The sequence below is a fragment of the Leptonychotes weddellii genome, chromosome 3 (genome assembly GCF_054177405.1).
Source record: "Leptonychotes weddellii isolate Sample4059 chromosome 3, ASM5417740v2, whole genome shotgun sequence".
NCBI classification, from domain to species: domain Eukaryota; kingdom Metazoa; phylum Chordata; class Mammalia; order Carnivora; family Phocidae; genus Leptonychotes; species Leptonychotes weddellii.
In genome coordinates this window covers 127457578-127480871 of record NC_138371.1, presented here as the reverse complement: position 1 = coordinate 127480871, position 23294 = coordinate 127457578, and the positions used below count along the sequence as shown (strand labels likewise).

At 37.7% G+C, this 23294-nt stretch overlaps 1 protein-coding gene across 3 annotated transcripts in view; it reads left to right on the top strand.

Annotated features, from left to right (window-relative positions):
• Window positions 1-23294, top strand: part of AKAP11 (A-kinase anchoring protein 11) — a 51283-nt gene that overhangs the window by 12553 nt on the left and 15436 nt on the right. For all 3 annotated transcript variants that reach the window (XM_081814963.1, XM_081814962.1, XM_081814964.1), the window contains exons 2-8: window positions 1688-1797; window positions 6328-6444; window positions 10024-10071; window positions 11248-11382; window positions 13026-13290; window positions 13859-18371; window positions 22389-22544. In XM_081814963.1, the coding sequence (XP_081671089.1) occupies window positions 1738-1797; window positions 6328-6444; window positions 10024-10071; window positions 11248-11382; window positions 13026-13290; window positions 13859-18371; window positions 22389-22544 (5294 nt within the window). In that variant the 5' untranslated portion in view covers window positions 1688-1737. The remainder of the gene's footprint in view (window positions 1-1687; window positions 1798-6327; window positions 6445-10023; window positions 10072-11247; window positions 11383-13025; window positions 13291-13858; window positions 18372-22388; window positions 22545-23294) is intronic.

The following is a 23294-nucleotide window of genomic DNA, read 5'->3' as shown; positions in this document are numbered from 1 at the left end:
CCACCCCCCACCACTCCAGTAACCCTCAGTTTGTTTCCTGAGATTAAGAATTCCTTATATCAGTGAGGTCATGTGATACATGTCTTTCTCTGATTGACTTATTTCGCATTTCCAAAGTATCTCCTATAAATTATTTTCCATTTGGTTCTTACGATAAACTTCTTCAGAAAGTAAGTTGATATATACATTGAGGAAACAGATCCAGAGATACTGCAATTTACCTAGAGGAAACAAAGCTAATGAGAGGTAGAATAGGGACACAAATGGTACTCTTCTGAGTCCTGGTATATTGTTCTTGATCTTGGGCTTTTGGGACCTCCCTTGCCTTTCTCAAAATCCTGCTTCAATTCTAGTCATTAATCAAATTTTATTGTTAAGGAGACCACTAGGATTAATTCTAGTTCAGAATAGAATATCATCATAATTCTTTGTTAAAAATTAGAATCTGGAAATCTCTAGAGGGAGGTGCATATGTGTGCGTGCATGCATACACACTTTGATATTCTCTTTACGGTGAAAGAATATAAAATTAGAACTCCACCAACATTTAATTTGTTTGCCGTTCTGATGGAAAGTAGGTTCACGCTTGGTTTTTGCATATATGTCTCTTCATAGTGTAAATTTATATTAATCAGATGTTTTAAAAACCTCAACTAAGTTATTCTTGGTAAGGCCAGTTTGACTGAAACTGTTTCTTAAATTTTATTCATTCAAATTTTTAAATTATTTAGTGATTTAGAATTTAGTTCCTCTTCTCATTCTTTATTATAATGAAATACTTTCCTTCCAAGTCTCTGAACCCCAGAGGGCTGTATTGCTTTGTTCTCCCTGTATGCATAGCGTGAGCACAGGTAGATTTTAAATGGACAAGGCACTGTGATTAGATGTGAATATTGAGTACTTAATGCCCAAGTTGATTTAAGCTTTCAGAGGTACTTTCTTAAAACATTGATAAAAAGTTAAGTTCTTAGTTTTAGAGTTTCTTCCAAGGTCTCTGTGTGTATGTGTGTGTGTGTGCATGTGTGTGTGTGCATGTGTGTGCATGCCTGTGTTTTAAGTACTCTTAATCATTTAACTTGGATGTTTTTTGAACTCTGCTCATTGGTGGGCTGTTAAGATTCCTAAATAAGGGGTTTGTTACTGTTTATGGGATTTTATTTGATATATACAGGTTCATAGTCTCATTTGTATATTATCAAATATTTCTGCCCAAGAAATAAGGAGTAGAGCATTCACACACTCACAGTTGCTGTAGGGTTCGAATGACTTTTGGGAGGCAAGAAGGCTGGGATTCTTTTGTGATACTATTTTAGATTTTAAAAGGTTTTCCAAACATTTCTTTTTTTTTTTTTTTTTTTTTTGTTAAAGCAAAATTAAGGTTTATTGAGCTATAGTACAAAGCTCCCGAAGAGGGAGGGGACTTGAGAGGGTTACCCACCAAACATTTCTTATTAAGACTTTCAAATACTTTCTTATTTGTAAAAAGCAAAACAAAACAAAACACAAAGGCAGTGAGATTGAATAGATAAGGGCAGACTACTTAAAATAATTCTTTATGTCTTAGAATTTTAATGTTTTTATTTTTTTTTAAATGACTGAATTTAAAGAAGTTATTTTAGTACAGAATGCTTGCCTGAATCACTAAAATCAGTAAATTAGTTGTTTTCTTTTAATATGTTTTCCTTAGGTGTTTTATGGATTAATTCTTCATTGATTACATACAACAGCAATATAGTTATGGCGACCTTCCAGACTTTGAGAAACAGTCACATGAAGACTAGAGCATCTGTCAGAAAAGTAAGTTCACAGTATTAGATTCCTTTTACTGATAGTTGTAATAAAAATGTGGATCATTTTTTTAAATCTTGTTATGCAGCTGATATGATATTTTTGTTTTTAAATGAATCTCAATATTGTAATTAGTAATACTGAAATCTTGCAAAGATTGGCATGTATGAAAATAGTGATAAGAAGTCATGAAGTCAGTCAACCTTATTTCCCAAAGATCACAATGCCTCTCCGTTTCTTCTCAGCAGATAGTTTTCTATCTTCTATCTTCTCAAGATTTTCCGTCTTTTAACAATATAAGCATCAGGTATAAATTTTCTTATGTACCTTTACCTTTGCCCTCAAATATTACCATTTACTCATTTATTCATTCAGCAAGTATAAATTTGAGTGTTTATTGTATGCCAGGTCCTGTGCTAGGTACTAGATAATCAGTAGTGAGCAAATTAAATACGATTCCTGATCCTCTTTCTAGTCTGAGGGAGAACCCTCTCTCTTCCACTTAAGACAGTTTGGTTACCCTTCCATTTCTTGACCTTTTTTTCCCTAACATTTTATTATGAAAAATTTTAGGCATACAGAAGAGCTAAAACCATAGCACACCTAAACATAAACTTGCATACCAACCATCCATATTCAACAGTTATTAATACAGCAACCCTTGAACAACATGGGGGTTAGGGGTGCCAACCCCCTGTGCAGTCCAAGATCCATGTGTAACTTTTGGCCCCCCAAAAACTTTACCACTAATAGCCTACAGTTGACCGGAAGCCTTACCAATAATTTAAACAGCCAATTGACACATATTTTGTGTGTTATATGTATGATATTCTGTATTCTTAACAATAAATTCTAGAGAAAAGGAAATGTTATTAAGAAATCATAAGGAAAATACATTCACAGCAGTGAACAGTGTTCATTTAAAAAAATCCACCCGTGAAATTCAAACCTGTGTCGTTCAGAGGTCAACTGTACTTTGTTTTATTTGCTCTGTGTGTGCATGTGCGCACGCATACGTGTTTACTTTCTGGCAGAACTACTTGAAAGTTAGTCTTAATGTCTCTTCACTCCTGAATCGTGCTTCTCCCAGGGATTATCGTATCCTCCCACATAACAATTATGCAGTTATCACATAATAATATTGGATTCAGTCTAGACTCCTAGGCCTTGAGTTACATTTGATGCTTATGACTTATTTATGTTACTTTTGGTCTGAGAGTTTCTCCTCTTTTATTTATTTATTTATATATATATAGATTGATTTCTTATAGGCCAGTTTCTTATACAGTGTCCCATATACTAGATCTGTGGTATTTAACTTATTCCTCTCTCTTCTACATTTCATGGACTCTAGAAGTTTGGTGTCAAAGCTTGATTAATTCAGGTTAAACATTTTTGGCAAGACTACCTCATTAGGATGATGTGAGGACAGAATTTCAGGTTCTCATGTGATCAGTGAAGCAAGAATTGCTCAGTTGATGAAGGTAGTAATGCTGCCAGAACTGTCCATTTAAAAGTGTTTTCCATTTTCTAGTTATCAAATAATCTATGAGATGATACTTGGCTGTGTGCAAATACCTTGTTTTTTTCCCAAAAACTTTTTATCTAATATTTTTGGCATCCTTAATGACCCTTTCCTGAATCTGTTATTTCCTAGAAGCTGCAAAATGATGATTTTCCTAATGTTACCATTCCTTTTACATTTATTAGCTAGAATTTTTAAAGAAAGGCCTTCTCTCATTAATCTTAAATGAACTACGGTATCTCCTATCAAGCCTGAGTAAATGCTTTTGAATTACCAATTTTCAGATTAATAATGTGGTGGAATAAGCAAGTGAATTTATTTCCATTCATTTATTCATTTGTATTGCCCTGGATTCATGGATTTTAAAAACACTATGTTTTATAATCTTTTATTTATTTATAGTTACTTATTCATTTACTTATTTAAGTAGCTCAAGGGATCTCAGACGTGGTCCCCTCTGAGCTGGTGCCTATGTCCTATTGTGTTAGGCTCTTAATTCTTTGATCGCTTCCCTGCTTTCTAGTGTAACAGATTAACCCAGTTTCACCTTCTACTTTTCCTTTCCCAGACTTGGAATTGGCTATTTCTCCAAAGAACCCCTTCTAGTATTTAGAAACCAAGTACTCTGGGTAGCAGGAGTGCCCATTGCTCCTTCAGTGTCATGAACTTATATCAATAGTTTAGGTTCAGATTTCATATTTTTTCCTTTTTTTTGAGTTGTTTGTATCTCAGCCTAAAAACCTGCACTCATTAATGAAAATAGAAAATCATTTAAAATTTAGAATATTTTAAAGCCCACAGAAAAGTTGAGAAAAGAAACCAGTACAATGAACACTATACATACCCTTCACTTAGGTTCATCCTCTGTTAACATTCGCCATACCCGTTCTATCTGTGTGTGTATGCAAACACATGTGTGCACATGCACACACATGCACGGACCCACACACACACTTCCCTTTTGAAACCATGTGAGAGTTGGCTGCGGACATCTCTTAAGAACATCAGCATCATTACTACCACTCAGAAAAATTGTTAATTCAGTAACATCATCTAGCATGCCATCCGTATACAAATTTCCCTAATTGTCTCAGATATCTTTGTTACTTTTACCTTGCTCTTCATCTAGGATCCAATCAAGACTCACGTTTTATTTGGGTATTGTGTCTCTTTGATCTCCCCCCAGTATCACCAGATATCTCCAACATAAAGACATGTATCCTTTATAATTGGTACAATTAATAAGTAATCTGTAGGGTGATGCTGGCAGAGAGTGAGTATCCTGTTCCCAGTAGCTTTTAACCCAGTGATAGGATACATCGATAATCTTTCCCTAAATTAGTAATTACATTGGGATTTACAAATGACATTTGTAAATTTTGTCATTCTGTCCATATTTGTCATCCAGCATTCTTATGTAAAGAAGTGTTCTTCCCCCATCCTTTTATCTGTCTCTTTTAATGGATTCATAGATTTAAAAAAAAATCCAGTTGTTATAATCCATTACCACTTTTATTCTTTTGATGCCTAAATTTGGCCAGTGGGAATTCCTTCAGGTTGGCTTCTATTTTCTTTTCTTTTTTCTTTTTTAATTTTAATTCCAGTATAGTTAACATACAGTGTTATATTAGTTTTAGCCGTACAACACAGTGATTCAGCACTTCTATACATTACTCAGTGTTCATCACAGTAAATGTGCTCTTAATCCCCTTCACCTGTTGCTGCTGTTTCTTTTGAAATGACCCAGTTAGTCCCTGAGCACTTTGTTGCTTTCTGTCACAATTAAGATGTTCAACCCACATGTCATACTTTCTCTGCCTCCAGCCTGGAACCAGCCATTTTCCCAAGAGCTCTAGTTCTTTTTATTGGCAAAATGGTATTTAGAAACCAAAATCTGGGTGCATTACTACTGAGGGTCATTGCTTCTGTGATGTTTCAGTGGAAAAATGTAGTAGGACATATGTTTAACATGAGTTCATATTGATAATTCATATTCAAATTTAATATTATATTTTTTTCTTTACTGCTCTGGTTTCGTATGTATCTCATTTTTTAAACCAAAGATTTCCACCAACTTCTTATTTAGCAAACATTTATTGAATTCATATAGTATGTGAGATACTGAAATCTGAGGAAACAAATTGAGTCAAATACAGTCTGTGACCTTAATAATTTGGTTTAATGGTAGGAAAGACAAATATATAGGAAAACAGTAATGGTAGTATGTTGTGATGTGGATTAAATGACCTCAGTGTGTAGATAATACAGTAGAAACTTTGATTTATTATGACTAAGGGGTGGGAAATCTTCATAGGTCTTGGGCTGGGTAGGATTTCTACAGGGAAAGATTAGGGAGTAAGGACATTTCTAATAGAAGAGCAGATCAGTAAATCAATGGGAGGAGAATAAAGTAGAATGAAATTAATGTTCTCTTTATGTCTGACTGTAATACTCATTATTTTCTTTATGTAATGTTTTCCTCCCTCTGTTCCTTTGTGTTTGTGACCTCTCCCCCAGCAAATCTGAAAACCTTCCCTCATTTTATCATATAGCTGCCTTAGGACCCCTGAAAAGCCTTAGCTCGGTTATTATCTCTTTTTTCCATCTCTCCACCTTCTTTATGAGAGTAATCACTTTTGTTAGCATGCCTTAATATAGTGTCCACATCATCTTACTCTTCATATAATTGTTGCCAGTGACTTGGAAATCAGGTATGCAGTCTCTTGGGTTTCAGTGTGGGGTAAGAGTAAGTCAACCCAGAGTGAGGGCCTCATGAGCTTCCAGTAGGTCAGATGCCTGGGTTGTGGTGTGTGTGTTTTGAGCATGTGGAACTCTACTTGATTAAGCCCTTTGTTGGTTCTTCTTCTCAGCTCAGTTGAGGGCTGTATATATCCACAGGTGCCAAATGAATATTAACTGGAGGGTTAGTGACTCTACATTTAAAAATAGAATATCTCTAGGATCTTTTACCTTGTCTTAGAATTAAATAAATTAAGAATATCTTTTATTTTCAGAGCTTCAGTGAAGATGTGTTCCAGTCTGTCAAGTCTTTATTACAGAGTGAGAAGGAACTATGCAGTATATCAGCAGAGGATTGTTTAAAGCAGGACGAACATGCCAATTTGACTGAGGTTTGACGTAATACTTTCTATATCTCTTCCTATTGAAACACAGTGTATTTTCATGCTTCTTTGTGAAGCTGCATCATCTGTTTTTAAATTGCCTAAAATCTCTACATATTAATACATGTTTGAGAAGTACCTGTTTTAAATATTGGCTAACATGATTGTCTTAGTTTATTATAGTGAGCACATTTAATTCAGTGTATAGGCATTGTTGATCCCAATCACTGGACATACAGCACTGTATTAGATGATTCCTTGCTATATTCAATAATTGATACTTTAATACTAAAATTTTCTACTCTTAAACATGAAATATATACTGTTTTCTTTATTCTTTTTTTGTGGTTTTATTAGTTTTCTTGATTATTTAAATTCAGTACTTTGATACAAAATGAAAAAATAGTGATAAATTTACTTTGAAATTAATGTGTTTACTACTCAAGATATACTCCTTGCTCACCTATTTCTTTGCTCCATCAGTATTTCCAGTCTTTGTTTGGACTTACTACTATGAAAAGAAGTACACTTTTTCCTGCAATATAGCTATAGTCCCATCAACACATTCATGTCACCAAATAAGGGAAGTAAGGTATTAGGCTGTTCAGGCTCAAAAGTGATACGTATGTTAGTTAAAAAAATTTTTTTTTGAAACCAAGGATCTAATTAAAAAAATCTTGATTATTCTTATTTTTGGGAAGGATTTTTCTTTCATCTTCCTTGAGAAACTATATTTGAAGTAGTTCTAGAGGATGGTGAGCAGACGTTTTAGGCCTGCAGTGTTCTCTGACCTGAGCCTTTTCCTTTTGCGTCAGCTAATTTCTATGGCTCTTGACTATTATCTTCTGTTATCCCTTCTGCTTTACATGAGTAAAGCTGAGCCTCTCTTAATCTCCTCAGTTGTTGCCAAGTGTGACAAGTCTGCTATGTCCTTCTGCCCTCAAACAGTTTTCCAGCCTGTATCTCTCCAGTTGCTTACGTAGTGCCTTTCCGAGCCCACATTCTTTGGTGAGGCCTTCCTCGATCAATGGGAAATATAAAACTACTGGCATCTTCAAAACTCCTTGTCAGCTTATTTTCTCTTTTGTATTCAGTGAAAGGAAACTTGAAAGAATAGAAGGAATTTCTGTCTCATTTGTGGGTGTGCATATCTCAAAGTATTTTTTCGAAGAAAGGAAGGAAGTTTGTTTTTGAGTGTCTTTGTTATTGAGTGTCTGTGATGTGCGAGGCACTTTCCTCCATGTTTTCGATTAACCCTCACAACTGTGGAAGAGGAGTTGTATCGCTCTAAGTTTTACAGATGAGGAGACTGATTGGCTCCTAGAGCCGAACAGTTTACCTAGAAACCTGGAAATTAACTGTAGTACTTTTGGGAAGTGATAACCATAATTAGAATAATGATCCTGGAGTAATGTAATATTCTGACATGTTTGTGAGTCATCAGAAAGAGATCAAAAGTATACTGAGTGTTGCTTTATATTTTAACTATGCTGCTTTCCCTTAATTCTTGAGAATTGATTTTCCATATTGCTATCATTTAAGTATTTCATATTTTTAGTCACGGTACTTGCTTAGTCGACAGTTTACCATTCTGTCTTCAGATGGAAATTTTTTCTTCCTATGATGTCAAAGACATAAAGGGAATATAAATTTTAAAAATAATACTTTTTTGGGGTTACAAAAGTAGTACATGATGCTTGTAGAAAATTAAGAAATACTGCAAGCATCAAAAAGAAAATGCTTATCAGGGACGCCTGGGTAGATCAGTCAGTTAAGCATCTGCCTTCAGCTCAGGTCATGATCCCAGGCTCCTGGGATTGAGTCCTGCATCGGGCTCCTTTCTCAGCGGGGAGCCTGCTTCTCCCTTTGCCTACTGCTCCCCCTGCTTGTGTGTGCTCGCTCGCTCTCTCTCCCTCTCTCCCTCTTTTTGACAAATAAATAAATAAAACCTTTAAAAAAAAAAGAAAATGCCTATCGTTAATCTTACGAATTAGGGGGAAGAAACATGAAAAAAGTAGAAAAAAATAAGATCACTTACAATTCCATCATCTAGAATTAATCTCTGCTTATCTCTTAGTCTATTGCTTTCTAGTACTATTTTTCATGCATGTTTTTAAAAATAAAGTTGAAATGGGGTGCATACCTTGTATCATTTTTTCTGTAACTTGTCCTTTTTACTTAATAATGTGACATGTTTTCATGCCATTAGATATTCTTTAGAAATTTAATTTATATAAATTTCTGCAGAGAAATCACTATATAAGGGTGTTGAAGGAAATAAGTGATAATATCACAGGAAGTCAATAAGGAGTTTTGGGGACCTACCCCGGGAAGGCCTTTCTGAGGGGGTGACATTTAAGTTGGATCTTGAAGAATGAGGAGGAGCGAGTCATGTAAGCATCCAAGGACTAGAGACCCAGGTTGAGGGGGTGTTACTGCATAGCTCTTAGGCAAGAACATGCTGGGCATGTTCTAGACCCAGAAAGGGGGCCCATGTGTATGAATAAAAGTGAGGGAAGGTTGAAAGCCCCAGCTAACCCAGATCCTGGGGGCTTTGGTTAGGACATTGCAGTGGGAAGCGTGGAAGGGTTTTGACAAGGGAGTGACATGATTATTACCGAGACCAGGTGGGACGGGACCATAGCGCAGATGAGAAGTGACGGCAGGGAGAGCAGAGAGAGGTAGATGTGTGGGAGATATGTTTGCGGAGTAGAATTGATTGAACTTGCTAATGAAGTGGATATGGGGAAGGTTGAAGAGCTGCATTATGGAACCAGATCTTTGGTGACAAACCTTTGTGATGATCTTTGGAAAAACGAATCATTTTGTCCAAGAGAGCCAGCATTTAAAAAATGTACTTGTTTATTTTTCACATTAACATTCTTAGTTCATTAATCCTCTCGTGAAAAATCTGCACAAGCACCACAGATAAAGCCACTGCAGCATCTTTTCTCCTTCTGGTGTCCAGTCTCCAGCTCGCTTTTTGCCAGCACCAGCACTGGCTTTTGCAGCCCCCCTGACTCTCTTCATTCTGTTCTTGCGTTCCTTTCACTCTTTTCTTGATGTCTTTTCCTTCTTCTACAGGCCATGTCTTGCGAGTCTGTTTGGGTTCATTTTTCTTTGCATAATCCAAGGAATCATAAATCATGCTAAAGCCAGTTGTCTTGCCACTACCAAAATGGGTTCTGAATCCAAGTGCAAATATGACATCTGGTGTGGTCTTGTACATTTTGGCTAGTTTTTCCTGAATTTCTGTCTTAGGTACTGTTGCCGTTCTGGGATGAAGGACATCAATGACCATCTGTTTCCCCTGAAGTAGTCGGTTGGTCATGAACTTCCTGGTCCGGATAGTTAATGTGTCGTTCATGATGGCGGCCGAGCCAAAAATGTATTTATTTTTAATCGAGGTATAATCGACATGTAACCTATTGGTTTCAGGTGTACTACATAATGCTTCAACATTTGTATATAACAGCCAGCATTTTAATGTTTTATGTGCTTTTTTCTATATTTCAGCTCTGTCAATAATCTAATTGTGATAAGACTTAAAAACTCAAATTAATGGAGCTTTATTCCTTTCTTATTCAGGTCACATTTCTAGGTTTTAATGAAGAAACAGATGCTGCTCATATACAGGTATGGTCAACTTACTGAACTGGAAAAGACCATGGGAGATTATTTGGAACAAATTTTGAGACCATGAAATTTGCCTTATTAGCCCAAAATTTACATCTTTTTTTTTTTTTTTACCTTCTTAATATTTGTGATTGCTGTGTGTTTCCTTTTGTGGCAGTAAAGTATCTCCCGAAAGAAAAAGTAATAACCGTTTACTTCTTTATGAATAATGCCTGTCAGGTGATAATGAAAACTGCTGTGTGTCTTGATTGTGCCCTTGCCTGAAGGAAACCATTTAGACAGAAGGCACAAGAGAAGACGTACTCCTGAGAACATAAGGCTGCAGGGAGAAGTGTTCAAAGTATTTCTCTCTTAGTCTACTTCCTCTTTGAGAGTTACTGATAAAGTCATGTTTATAAAGGAAAGTACTCTAGGAGGGGTCAAAGACATTAATTCTTTCACTGGGTAAAGTATTTATATAAAGGGGGCACCTAGGTGGCTCAGTTGGTTAAGCGTCTGCCTTCCGCTCAGGTCATGATCCCAGGGTCCTGGGATCGAGACCCGCATCGGGCTCCCTGCTCGGCGGGGAGCCTGCTTCTCCCTCTCCCTCTGCTGCTTCCCCTGCTTGTGCTCTCCTGCTCTCTGTCTCTGTCAAATAAATGAATAAAATCTTTAAAAAAAAAAGTATTTACATAAAAAGGACAAATGAGAAAAAAAATCTGTTTTCCTTAATATCTTCATAAAAATTTTCAGTCAGAGTCTAATACAGTACCTTGGAGAGGAAAGGCAGAAAAACAGATTTGTATTTTACAAATATAAAACTTAAGCTCCAAGAAGCACGTTCTACTTGGAAGAATCCCTATATGTGGGAAGTGTTCCATGATTAACCTGAAGACTGCAGGTTGACATTTACAGCTAAAAACTACTAAAATGCTAATTGTCATGGATGTGTGAGGTACCATGTAAAAATGCTTTAGAGTTTGATGTCCGTACTTTTAAAGGCTACAGAAATAGGTATTAAAATATTTTAGTACATTTTATTTTTGAGTTAAAAAATTGTGTATGATAAGCTACATATGTTAATTATTTTGAACTGGGAAATATATTAACCATAGACCTTGTAGTTTTGGATAAGGCCATGCACATTATAGGAATCTTAACAAAAGTGTTATTTATTGTATTACTCTTTTAAATTAGGATTTAGCGACAGTTTCTTTGGAACTTCCAGATCTTCTGAATTCACTGCACTTCTGCAGTCTAAATGAAAATGAAATTATTTGTATGAAGGATATAAGTAAATCATCAGATATAAACAATGGTCCTCTAAATCAGGTAACTTTTATATATCATTTCTAATGTGTTTTTCAGGGCAAATTTTACAATGACATTGGATAGAGAGTATTTAACTTTTAAATACTTGGATGAAGTTTCTTTTTTTTTAATGCTATCTCAAAGAAATAAGATTTGTAAGAAACATAACTCAGGAAGCTTTGAAATCTCTGAAGGCTAGAATAATTTTGACCATGGCTTTAAATTAGATTTTAAATTAATGTGAAGTTCCCTAAATGATATGCAAGTACATATTAATTTTTTTCCTAAAAACTCATTTCTGGATTTCTTGAATTACTTCTACCTTTGTATAAACTATAAGATCTTTTACCCCTTTATGGCCAATTCCAAATTTATATAAATATTGTGTTCAGTGTTCTAGAGAACATACTTCAACGTGTTTTCTGTCAAAAAAAATTTCATTATAAAGGTGACATCTGAAAGATGTATTCTTTATTTATAAATAAAAATGTCACCATTTCAGACAGGTAGGTAGTTTTATAACATTCGGCAACTTTAATTATTTACTAAGTATTATTTTGTTGATAATGCATCAAAGAAAAATGCTTTGCATGTTTTATCTCCTAAAAATTAATCAGTAGGTTTAAAGTTTGGATTACTTATTCCAAGTATAAAAGACTACCCTGTTCATTATGAGGTCTACAGGTAAAAGTAGAACTGCATTTACCTCATTTCCTTCATTATGCTCTTCATTTATATTAACTTTGATTTATTTGCTAGGATTACGAGAGGTGATCAGCTATTATATTTAATTTCTAGCTTTTTTCACTGAGTCATTTGTCAGTATTTGCATTTTTTTAAGATAATATGTATGGAAAAAGCTGATGATTTATATTTTTAATCAGAGCTATAAACGTTATTGTAAAATTGTAATACTAGAGAAATTTAGGTAAAAGGAGGGGAAGATTTTTTTTTTTAATTTTATTTTATTACGTTAATCACCATACATTACATCATTAGTTTTTGATGTAGTGTTCCATGATTCACTGTTTGCGTATAACACCCAGTGCTCCATTCAATACGTGCCCTCTTTAGTACCCATCACCAGGCTAACCCATCCCCCCACCCCCTCCCCTCTAGAACCCTCAGTTTGTTTCTCAGAGTCCATAGTCTCTCATGGTTCATCTCCCCTTCCGATTTCCCCCCCTTCATTTTTCAGGAGGGGAAGTTTCTTTTATGATAGGGAAGGTGGTATCCTGCTGGAAGCTACTGGAAAATGGGATACAAAAATAGAATAGAACCTGGTTCCTGCCGTAGCTCTAGCAGTTTACGGTTGGTGAGCTAGGTTAATGAACAAGGAAACTCATGTGGCTATATAATAATATAGGAAAACATAATTGCCAGAGATATGGATAGTAAGTTCTGTAACATTTCAGGAGATAGAATAGGTGGAATTTGAGTAGCGACGAGAAAAAGATTGGGAGAAAAAGTGATTGGGAAGTGAGAAATGTAGAGAAAGAATGAAAAGAATGAACAAAACCAGGGAGCCTCTCAGGATGCATGCATTTCTTTTTTTTCCCTGAGATTGTGTTATTTCTAGGCTTCACTTCCAGATAATATGCTTTGTATGTATAATATGTTTTGAAAGTAAAATTATTTTTATCTAAACTTTCATCTTTCCCAAGAGTCAGCATTCTGGAATGCTCTGTGTCATGAGAGTGTCACCTACATTACCAAGACTCAGAATTGATTTTATCTTTAGTCTCCTAAGTAAATATGCTACTGGTATAAGATATACCCTGGACACATACTTGCATCAGAAGCGCCAACTTGAGACTGCTAAGGAAGATGATGATGATACCAACCAGTCCGTGTCTTCCATAGAGGATGACTTTGTCACTGCTTTTGAGCACTTAGAGGAAGAAGAGACCTCAAAGCCATATAATGATGGTTTGTTCTTTACTAGACTTTTTCTTGAAAAAGTTTAACATTCAGTTTTAAAAGTTTTCAGGCTGAGTTCAATTAAATTCATTTTGAAATTTGATGCGATGTAAACATCTTAACTTCTTTTTTTTTTGATTATGCAAGGAATTCATTTCCTTTTGATTTTTAAATTGTTATCTGGTTCTTAGTTTTGCTATTTCTGTTCTTATTTTGGTGGTACTGTTCAAGCACTGTTTACCTCATTACATTAAGTGGTTGGACCATGCCTGGGTTCAAATTTGAGAAGAGTTAGCTGGTGGAGGGACCATATTAGTGTTTCCTAACACATGTGACAAGAAGCTAAGCATTTCATAGACCAGGTATTCCCAGATGTGAGGTAAAATGAAATTATTTTAGTAAAAGGTATATTTGCTCTCAAGTGTGATTTGGGATGAATCTGGTAAACCACATAGTGTAGAAGACACTTACGGTACAAATATTTCATGCTTAAAGTCTACTTATTCCCATTGATATAAATTAATTTTCAAAAGATTCTGTTCAAGAATAATTTGATCATCTTATTCTTTTCCTATAGGAATAACTATTACTGCACTAAAGAGCCAATGTGATGCTGCTTCTCAGACTTTTTCTGGTCACCATTTAGAAACCCATGATTTAAGGATTCTGGTTAGCTCTGGGAGGCAGAAGTCATTGGCTAAACCTTCAACTTCCTTAATAAATATGCTGGGACATAAAGAACTACCTTCTGTGAAAACTTCAGTCACCACATTAATTTCTGAGCCTTGGATCCAAAAGAGTTTCTACAGGTCATCTAATGCTTCAGATAAAGGTAGTGATGCACAGAAAACGTTTTTTTCTTCTTCTCCTGCCTACTCCTCTGAATCCGAATGCTCCAGTCCAAGTCCTGTTATTTTCTTGGATGAAGAGGGTTATCAGAAAAGTTTAAAAGCAAAACTTGAGTTACCTAAAATTCCTGTGATGAAAGATGATATAGAGGATTCAGACTCAGAAGTAAGTGAATTTTTTGATAGTTTTGATCAGTTTGATGAACTAGAGCAAACTTTAGAGACTTCTTGTCCATTTTCAAAAGATCCTGTCCTAGGAAAGACATCACAAAAGAAAGGACACAAACATGAAAAATCTTGTTCTGTAACCACTACTATGAATCCTCAAAAATTCAAGTTTGATCGTCCAGCTCTCCCAGCTAATGTTAGAAAGCCGACTCCTCGTAAACCAGAATCCCCTTACAGTAACCTGTGTGATGCTCCAGATTCACCTCGCCCGGTGAAGGCGTCAGGGGAAGACAGCGGTTTGTTTAGCCCTATTCGATCCTCTGCCTTTAGTCCTCTTGGAGGCTGTGCTCCTGCTGAATGTTTTTGCCAAACAGATATTGGTGGAGATAGGAGTCATGAAAATCATGATTCTATTTATTACACCTTTGAGGATTATGCCCATAGCATTTCATGTGAGGTACTGGGCTCTGTTCTTCATGCCCAACCCACTAATGTAACCTCAAACATGAATAGTATTAAAAAGGGAGAAAATAAAACCATAGCTCTTAAGAGTGAAAGCCTTGATCAAAAAAGTAAATCTAAAAATAAATCCTTGATGATTAAAGATAGCATTCAGAAATTTGCATCAGATCTTGTGGAAAAGAGTTTTGGCAGTGCATTTAAAGACTTACAGAAAGGAATGTCTTCATGTACCAATGCACTGTGTCACTTAGCCATCAAATTGACAACCTCCGTTTTTCAGATAGCATTTAATGAACTGAGAAGGCAGTGTGCATTTTCACTGAGAGAACGTGCCATTAGCGGTCTGGCTAACTTTTTGGTGAGTGAAGCTTTAGCAAATGCTTTACAGGATTTACAGTATGTAAAGAAGCAGATATTCACAAACACAGTTGCTAGGTTTGCTGCAGATCTTGCTGAAGAGCTTGTTTTTGAAGGCATCATGGAAGTGTGTCAGTTTTCCTATCCTCCAACACCCGCATCTCCACAGTGTTGGTCGTCGGACTGTGAAGACAGAGTGGTAAAGTCCTATGCAAAAGACTTATCTGAGTCTGTAATACAGGAAGCGTTTATTGAGCTTTCGCAGGTCGATGTGACCTTCACAACCAAGGCAGCAGTGAGTGTTTCTACAGATAACATAAAGTGTGCGAGCACAGAAAATTTAGTGCCGTCGACACAGACCTCCATGTCTTCTCCTGGTTTTAACAGTCAGACCGTTACGGCGGCAAGACCCATGCAGGACTATAAAAAGGAGTACACAGTACAGCAGGCCTTGTTTTGTACTTCTGGAGTTGTTACTTCTATACCAGTGCCCTTGGCAGGAAGTGCCCTTCTCCCAAATCATATTTCATCTAACATATATCCGGCAAAGTCTCATCGGTCGTCTGATGATACTAATTTGAATGGTGATTCTACCCAGACACGTGTTACCACAAAAAACAGAGGAGAGGAAGTGGCGTGTCTCAGAAATATTTGTTTACCCTCAGACCACAATCCAGGTAACCAGAAAGATTTTAAACCAACAAATGAGGACATCGAAATGCAGAGCTCTTCAAAATTAACAAGCGATCCTGTGATTATTAGCAACTTTTCTGCAGCAATGGTGCATACGATTGTAAATGAAACGTTAGAGTCAATGACATCCTTCAAAGTTACAAAAACAGTTGATGAACACGCAGATTGGGTAACTACAACAGTAAAGGGAAAGCCCTTTCCTTTCCACTCTGATCAAGCAACACTGCAACAGAGTGAAGCTAGCAATAAGGACATGTTTGCTGATCAGTTATCAAAATCTATTATTAAACATTCCATAGATAAAAGCAAATCAACGATCCCAAATGTAGATAAAAATGCCGAACCCAAGGAAGGCTTGCCTGTTTCCAGAGAAGAGTCACACTTGACCTTGGAAAAGTTCCCCAAATTTCTTGATGCTCAAGATCACTTAACCCACTGTTCACTTTCAGCAGGAAAGGATTGTGTTCCAGAATGTAAAGGTTCATCGGTTCACGGCTCTTCTCTAGACACACTACCACCTTGTCCAACAGCTGCAGGTCAGAAACCTGATTTGAAGGAAGTTGCTAAAGACAAATTTGTGAAAAAGCATAATGTGAATAATACAGCACTTGAGCCCTTGTCTTTCGGGCAAGAACATCCTTTTCCTCATTCACATACTTACCCATCCACGGTGCTTCCATGTGTAGATGGTTTGCATGTGGAAGATAAACAGAAAATTAGAGATGGAAATGTAATACCTGATACTCCTCCCTCCACTCCTCTGGTACCATCCCAGGCTAGTTCGGAATGGGATATCAAGAAGTTAACCAAAAAACTCAAGGGGGAATTAGCAAAAGAATTTGCACCTGCTACACCTCCCTCTACACCTCACAACTCATCTGTGGGTAGTTTGTCTGAAAATGAACAAAATACGATAGAAAAAGAAGAGTTCATGTTGAAACTCATGCGATCTCTTTCAGAAGAAGTTGAAAGTAGTGAAGATGAAGAGCATCCGGAAGTGGATGTGAAGCCTGAGCACTCAGGGAAGAAAGTTAAGTTTGCAGAATCATTAGCTACCCACATCATCTCTCTCGCAACAGAAATGGCAGCTTCCCACCTAGATAATAAAGTCATTCAAGAACCCAAGGCAAAAAGCCCTTGCTTAAACTCACAAAATCAAAGAAGTGTGTCACCTACTGTTTTAAATTGCTCAGAGGAAAATTTACAAACATTACGCAATTTTGCAGGTGATCTGGCCGCCGAAGTCCTTACGGAAGCTGAGAAAATAGCAAAAGTTAGAAGTTGTGTGCTTTTCAGGCAAAGAAAGAACAGTTGTTACGCTGATGGGGGCCGAGATGATAGATCAGAAGAGAAGTTGGATGGAGAGGCTGTAGCCCACTCAAGAGAACTACAGCCATTCATTCTTTCATTACCACCAAGTTCTTGTATGTCTGGTCTGACCTACAAGTATCCCAGCTGTGAAAGCGTGACAGACGAGTACGCGGGTCACATTATCCAAGTGCTAAAACAGGAGGGCGGCAATAGTGAGTTAATAATGGACCAGTATGCCAACAGACTTGCTTATCGATCTGTTAAATCAGGATTACAAGAAGCCGCTAAGACCGCCAAAATGAAGTGCAGCTCAAAAATGTTCCCCATGCAAAGCTCACAGGTAAGAACCAAGAATGAACTGTTCAAGTTCTTAAACAAAGAACACCACCAAGAAGTAGATAAAGAACGACAAAGTAAAAGAAACGGAGGTTACCTTTGTAAAAATCAAACTTGTGAATGGACACGGGATACATATAAAAATGAGTGCTCTGAACTGTATAGTTTTTCAACCTCTCTTGCTCACAGCATAACAAGAGATGTTACAAAAGAGCTGACAGCATCTGCAGGTGGCTTGCCAAAATCCTTAACAGATTCTTGCCTTTATGAAAAGCCTGGATGTGATGAAGATACCAAGTCTCACATCGAGTCAGAATTTCTTCAGTCTCTTCAACCTTCCTCACAAAGTCACAGAATTTACCACAGTACGGGCAGCTTAAATGGGTCTGCTTATGGAGAGAATGTCGTTCAAGCTATAGAGCAGTATGCTAAGAAAGTAGTGGATGACACTTTAGAGCTAAGTTTAGGATCCGCAGTTTTCCATGTGTCTGAGTCCACGAAAGCAGCCGATAGGGTCACTCATGGGCAAAAGTTGTCACCTCTTATAAGCCAAGCTTGCAGATACTGTGGCCGTAAAGAACTGCACGATTGCACTGGAAATTCATCTCTGCACGTTTCCAGACAGGATTCACTTGCTAGTAGTAAGCCAGTTTCTAATTCAAAACTTAGCAATGTCTATCAGGAATCTAGAATTTTTCATCTTGATGTCCCACAAATTCATGTTGGTCTCGATAAGAAGACGGTGCTTGCTGAGAAGATAGTTGCTGAAGCTATTGAAAAAGCAGAGAGAGAGGTGAGCAATACCAGCTTGGTGGCTGATAGCGGAATTGGACAAGATGGCGTTAGCTTTGCTGAGAGCCTTACCACAGAAATAATGACGTCAGCAATGACGAATGTTGGACGTGCGGTTAGCAGGTGAGTTTCAGATTCCTTTTGGGTCTTAATGATAAAAGGAAGAGTTAAACTTGATCATATGTGTCTTAGGTCCTATTAAGAAAGGTACAATTATTTTTAACCCCAAGTTTAAAAAAAAATTTTGCCTACTACATTTGAGTGGGGTTTCATATCCCGTATGTTACTCTCCAGCTCTGTTGTCTCATTATCCCCCCAGCAGCCCTTTTGAGGGAAGGTGTTAACCATTTCCTGAACTAGAAGAGGAGGCTTAGGCAGGATAGTCATCTTGCCCCCGTTCACAGAGTAAAGCTGGATTGGAGAAAAAGCCAGAGAGTTTTAGACGGCAAGTGTAGAGTATTACCGTGATCATTAACTACTCTGAGATTAAGTTTTTTTACAGTGTTTTCTTCTTTCTCTTCACAAAGGTAAGTTTTCTTATAAAGAGCATAATTTAACCAAACTGCTGTGAGGGAAGAAAGCTTTAAAAATTCGCCAAAGATTTCTGTTACTGCCATCACTTCTTTTTTTTTTTTTTTAAAGATTGATTTATTTATGTGACAGAGACACAGCGAGAGAGGGAACACAAGCAGGGGGAGTGGGAGAGGGAGAAGCAGGCTTCCCGCCAAGCAGGGAGCCAGCCCGATGCGGGGCTCAGTCCCAGGACCCTGGGACCATGACCTGAGCTGAAGGCAGATGCCTAACGACTGAGCCACCCAGGCGCCCCTGCCGTCACTTCTCTTGATGGGTCCCTGTCTAAGGGGACAGTTCTTTCTGATGGTCTCACAGTGTCCTCTTCTTCAGTAGCTGTGCCTTGTGCTCAGTGATTCCAACACCTTAGTTAAAATTTTCACTTTTAACCGTTTTTTTTACTCCCTGGAAAGCATCAGGACCAACTTGTGTTATTAGTTTGTAGGATTTTGTTAGTCCCACTGGACAGAGAAAGTTCCTAGAGTTGAAGTGGAGTCACAGGATTCCTCAGATCTTTTTAGTAGCTTTTGTCAAAGCTGTGGCAAGGACCACCTCTCTTCTTAGCCATCTTAAAATAGGGAGATGCAGTTTGGCCAGGACCCTGGAGTCCAGTTGTGCCATGGCGTCCTTTTGTGATGTTTCCGGTGAACCAAGGGAGGTCTCTGCTGTAATCAGGTAGCCTCCTTTCTCCTAGAGCAGCGGTTGGCAAAGCATAACCCACAGGCCAAATCTGGCCTCTGCTTGTTTGTTTGTTTGTTATTGTCTGTGAGCTAAGAATGGTTTTTACATTTCCTCAGTGGTTGATAAATCAAAAGAATACTATTTTGTGACATGTGAAAATTATATGAAATTCAAATGTTAATGTTCATAAATAAAGTTATATTGGAACATAGCTGTGCTCATTCATTTATGTATTGTCTGTGGCTGCTTTTATGCTTTAACGGCAGTTGAGTAGTTGAAGTAGAGACGTGGCCAACAATGCCTGAGTGTTTGCTATTTGGCCCTTTACAGTAAAAATCTGCAGACCTGCATTTTCTTTGTTCAGGACTGCCTGTCAGTTCTTAATATGATGATAGACCTATAATAAGTGGTTCATAAGTACATGAATGAATAAGTGGTAGTAAACTAGGCCTTTCTACAACTGAAGCAACCTTCTGCAAACAAAATCGGCCTCGGGCTATTTTAACTGTTTCTCCCCCAAGGTCCTGGGAGGAAAAGAGACTCTCCCCTACATTAGAGTCTCTAAAATACCCTTCCCAGGGCCTGGCACATACCTTTGCTATTGGTAGCTCAGTATTTTCACTTTCCCTTCTTAACTCCCTTGGGTGAGTAGGTAGGCCCCTGGAGTTACTCCTACAAGCCTGTGCTGTCCTAGTCCAACTTTTTATCAAGGCCAGTAGAATATTACTTTGTAGTTCTTTTCCCTTTTCTTAACAGTTGTGTAGAGTTCTGTAAGTGCTGATTATTAAAAGCTGGCTCTAGTTTGTACAGTGTACTGTTTCCCATTTCCTGTTTCTGAAGATAAAATGGTTTGCCTTTCAAGCTTTAGAGGGATTCGTTCAGATGGATTATTTTTAAAGGTATCATTTGGCATCCCCTTTCTTGTAAATGTTTGATACATGAAAATAACCATAAATATTTCACAAAGCTGTAATGTACAGAAGGGTGGTATGTGGGTGGTATGTGAAGTGTCAAATGGGGAATTAGATGGTAGTGTATTTTTAGCAGAGCAAACATCTAAACTATATTCTGAGCTATTATTCCTGAGCTAGAATAACCCAGCAGTCATTAAAACTCTTCTCTGGACCCCATCTACTGGGTCATTTCAACCAAAAAACGATTAGATTGCGGCACATTCCAGAAAAGAGTTAAAAATTTTAAAAAGAACAAAGTAGAGCTGTTATGGCTCAAAACTATAATGTGCTGGGGCACCTGGGTGGCTCAGTTGGTTGAGCGGCTGCCTTCGGCTCAGGTCGTGATCCCGGAGTCCTGGGATCGAGCCCCACCTCGGGCTCCCTGCTCAGTGGAGAGCCTGCTTCTCCCTCTCCCTCTGCCTGCCTCTCTGCCTACTTGTGCTCTCTCTCTGTCAAATAAATAAATAAAATCTTCAAAAAAAAAAAAAACTATAATGTGCCTGTCCAGTATAATTCCAGTTGCTGTATCTTAAATATAAGATGAGGATAGCCCCAGAGGGAGGTGGGGCAGTTCAGGACTTATTCTGGGCATTGGGGATACAGAAATAAGTAAAACAGTCAAAAATATGTGTTCTCTGGAGCTTATGTTACGGTAGAAGAAGACAAGTAAAATAGCCAAGTGCATCACACAGTGAGAAGTGCTTTGGAGGAAAACTGAAGCAAGGAAGGGAGGGGTGGGTGTGGGGTGTGGGGGGGTAGCAGCAGGTGGGGATGGTTTGCAGTTCTGTTTTTTTTTTTTTTTTTGAAGATTTTATTTATTTATTTGACAGAGACACAGCAAGAGAGGGAACACAAGCAGGGGGAGTGGGAGAGGGAGAAGCAGGCTTCCCACCGAGCAGGGAGCCCGATGTGGGGCTCGATCCCAGGACCCTGGGATCATGACCTGAGCCAAAGGCAGACGCTTAATGACTGAGCCACCCAGGCACCCCTGGTTTGCAGTTTTGAATAGGTAGAGAGGGGGAAAGCAACACTGATAAAATAACGTCTGAGCAAAGAGCCAAAGGTGAAGAGAGTAAGTCACGTGGGAATTGGGGCAGAGGGTTCCAGGCAAAGGGGTAGGATCGTGCGTGTTGGGGAAGCCGCACAGGGGCAGGCGTGGCTGCAGTGAGAGGGCTGGGGAGAGTAATAGATGGGACACCATGGAGACTAGGAGAGGGTGTCATACCAACGAGTATGTTATAAGGATTTGGACTCATTCTGATTGGTGTGGAGCCGCTAGGATGTTTTGATCAGACGACTAACATTTTTCCTCTTCATCTTGAAAAACATCATTTTAAACTGCTATGTTGAGAATAAAATATAGAGGGGGCAATTACAGTAATCGAACAGTGGCCTTTCTTGTGAAAATGGAATAAAAATATAAATGTCTCTTCTTCATTGAGAAAAAGAATGAGAAGAGTTATGATCCTATGCTCAAAATCTTAAATTTGACTCTAGGCTTGTTTGACAGTACTAGAATTCTTCGAACTACTTTTTTTGTTCTTGAAGCCAGAAAGAGCTTCCTCTCAGTACAACTAAAAGTACTGTCTTACAAAGTAGGTGATAAACTTAGAAATTTGTGCTCCTTCATAGTGGTCCCAGTTGAAACTATGAATTGCTTTAAAGAGAATTTAGATAAATAGAGCACTTGGGGTGGATAATAGATATAGCTCAGTTAACTTTGAAAATAGTATGCTCTCCTGCAAAGTCTCTTTCAGCAGACACAAAGGGTTGGATGGGCCAGTGGTGTGGCTGTGAATATCGATTGTTTTTGTCATCTTTATCATCAAATTGAGAGTCTGAGAATTGGATTGAATTTTGTTTTCTTTTCGCCCTTCCTTCCTTCATTCCTTTCCTTTCTTCCCTCCCTCCCTTCCTTTTTTTTTTTTTTTTCCAGTCCAAAAGAAGTAGAAGACTTTCAGTCAACTGAGTCTTTCGGCAGCCAGCAGATGAATCTCAGTATTGGTGATGACAGCACTGGTAGCTGGTCCAATTTAAGTTTTGAAGATGAACACCAGGATGAAAGTAGCAGCTTTCATCACCTAAGTGAAAGGTAACTAAAATTGTGCATGTGATTCCGTAGTTGAGGTCATCAGACCTCGGGAGTAAATTTACACCAGGTTTTTAAAGATGATGAATTTGAAAATCTTTTATTATTTTCAGAATGTATTTTATTATCCATAATGTAGTTCTAATGGTTTTTCACATTTATTAGGTATAGTTATTAGCCAAGCTAAGTTCCTTTACGTGTGCCAGTGGTTGATAAGAAAAATACTCCATGCATTTGATTTTATACCCTTAGGATTTTCCTGGACTTTTGTATCTCTCACTTTTTAAAAAAGGGTACCTTTTTTTCTTTAGAGGCTGAGAAAAAAGGCAGTGATCTGTAAAAGGTATCTTTTTTTTTAAATTTTATTTTATTATGTTATATTAGCCACCATACAATATATCATCAGTTTTTGATGTGGTGATCCACAATTCATTGTTTGTGTATAACACCCAGTGCTCCATGCAGAACATGCCCTCTTTAATACCCATCACCGGGCTAACCCCTCCCCCCACCCCCTCCCCTCTAGAACCCTCAGTTTGTTTCTCAGAGTCCGTAGTCTCTCATGGTTCATCTCTGTAAAAGGTATCTTAATGACCCTGTAATTTTCTTGTTATTAGTGAAAGTAATATCTTTTTTGGGAAGGATTCCTCACTTACCCTGCTATTCAGGAACAAAATGACCTGGAGCATTTATACTTGAATGACTGAAAATACATAAACTCCTTATAAAAATATGGTTTTGTACAGCAGGAAG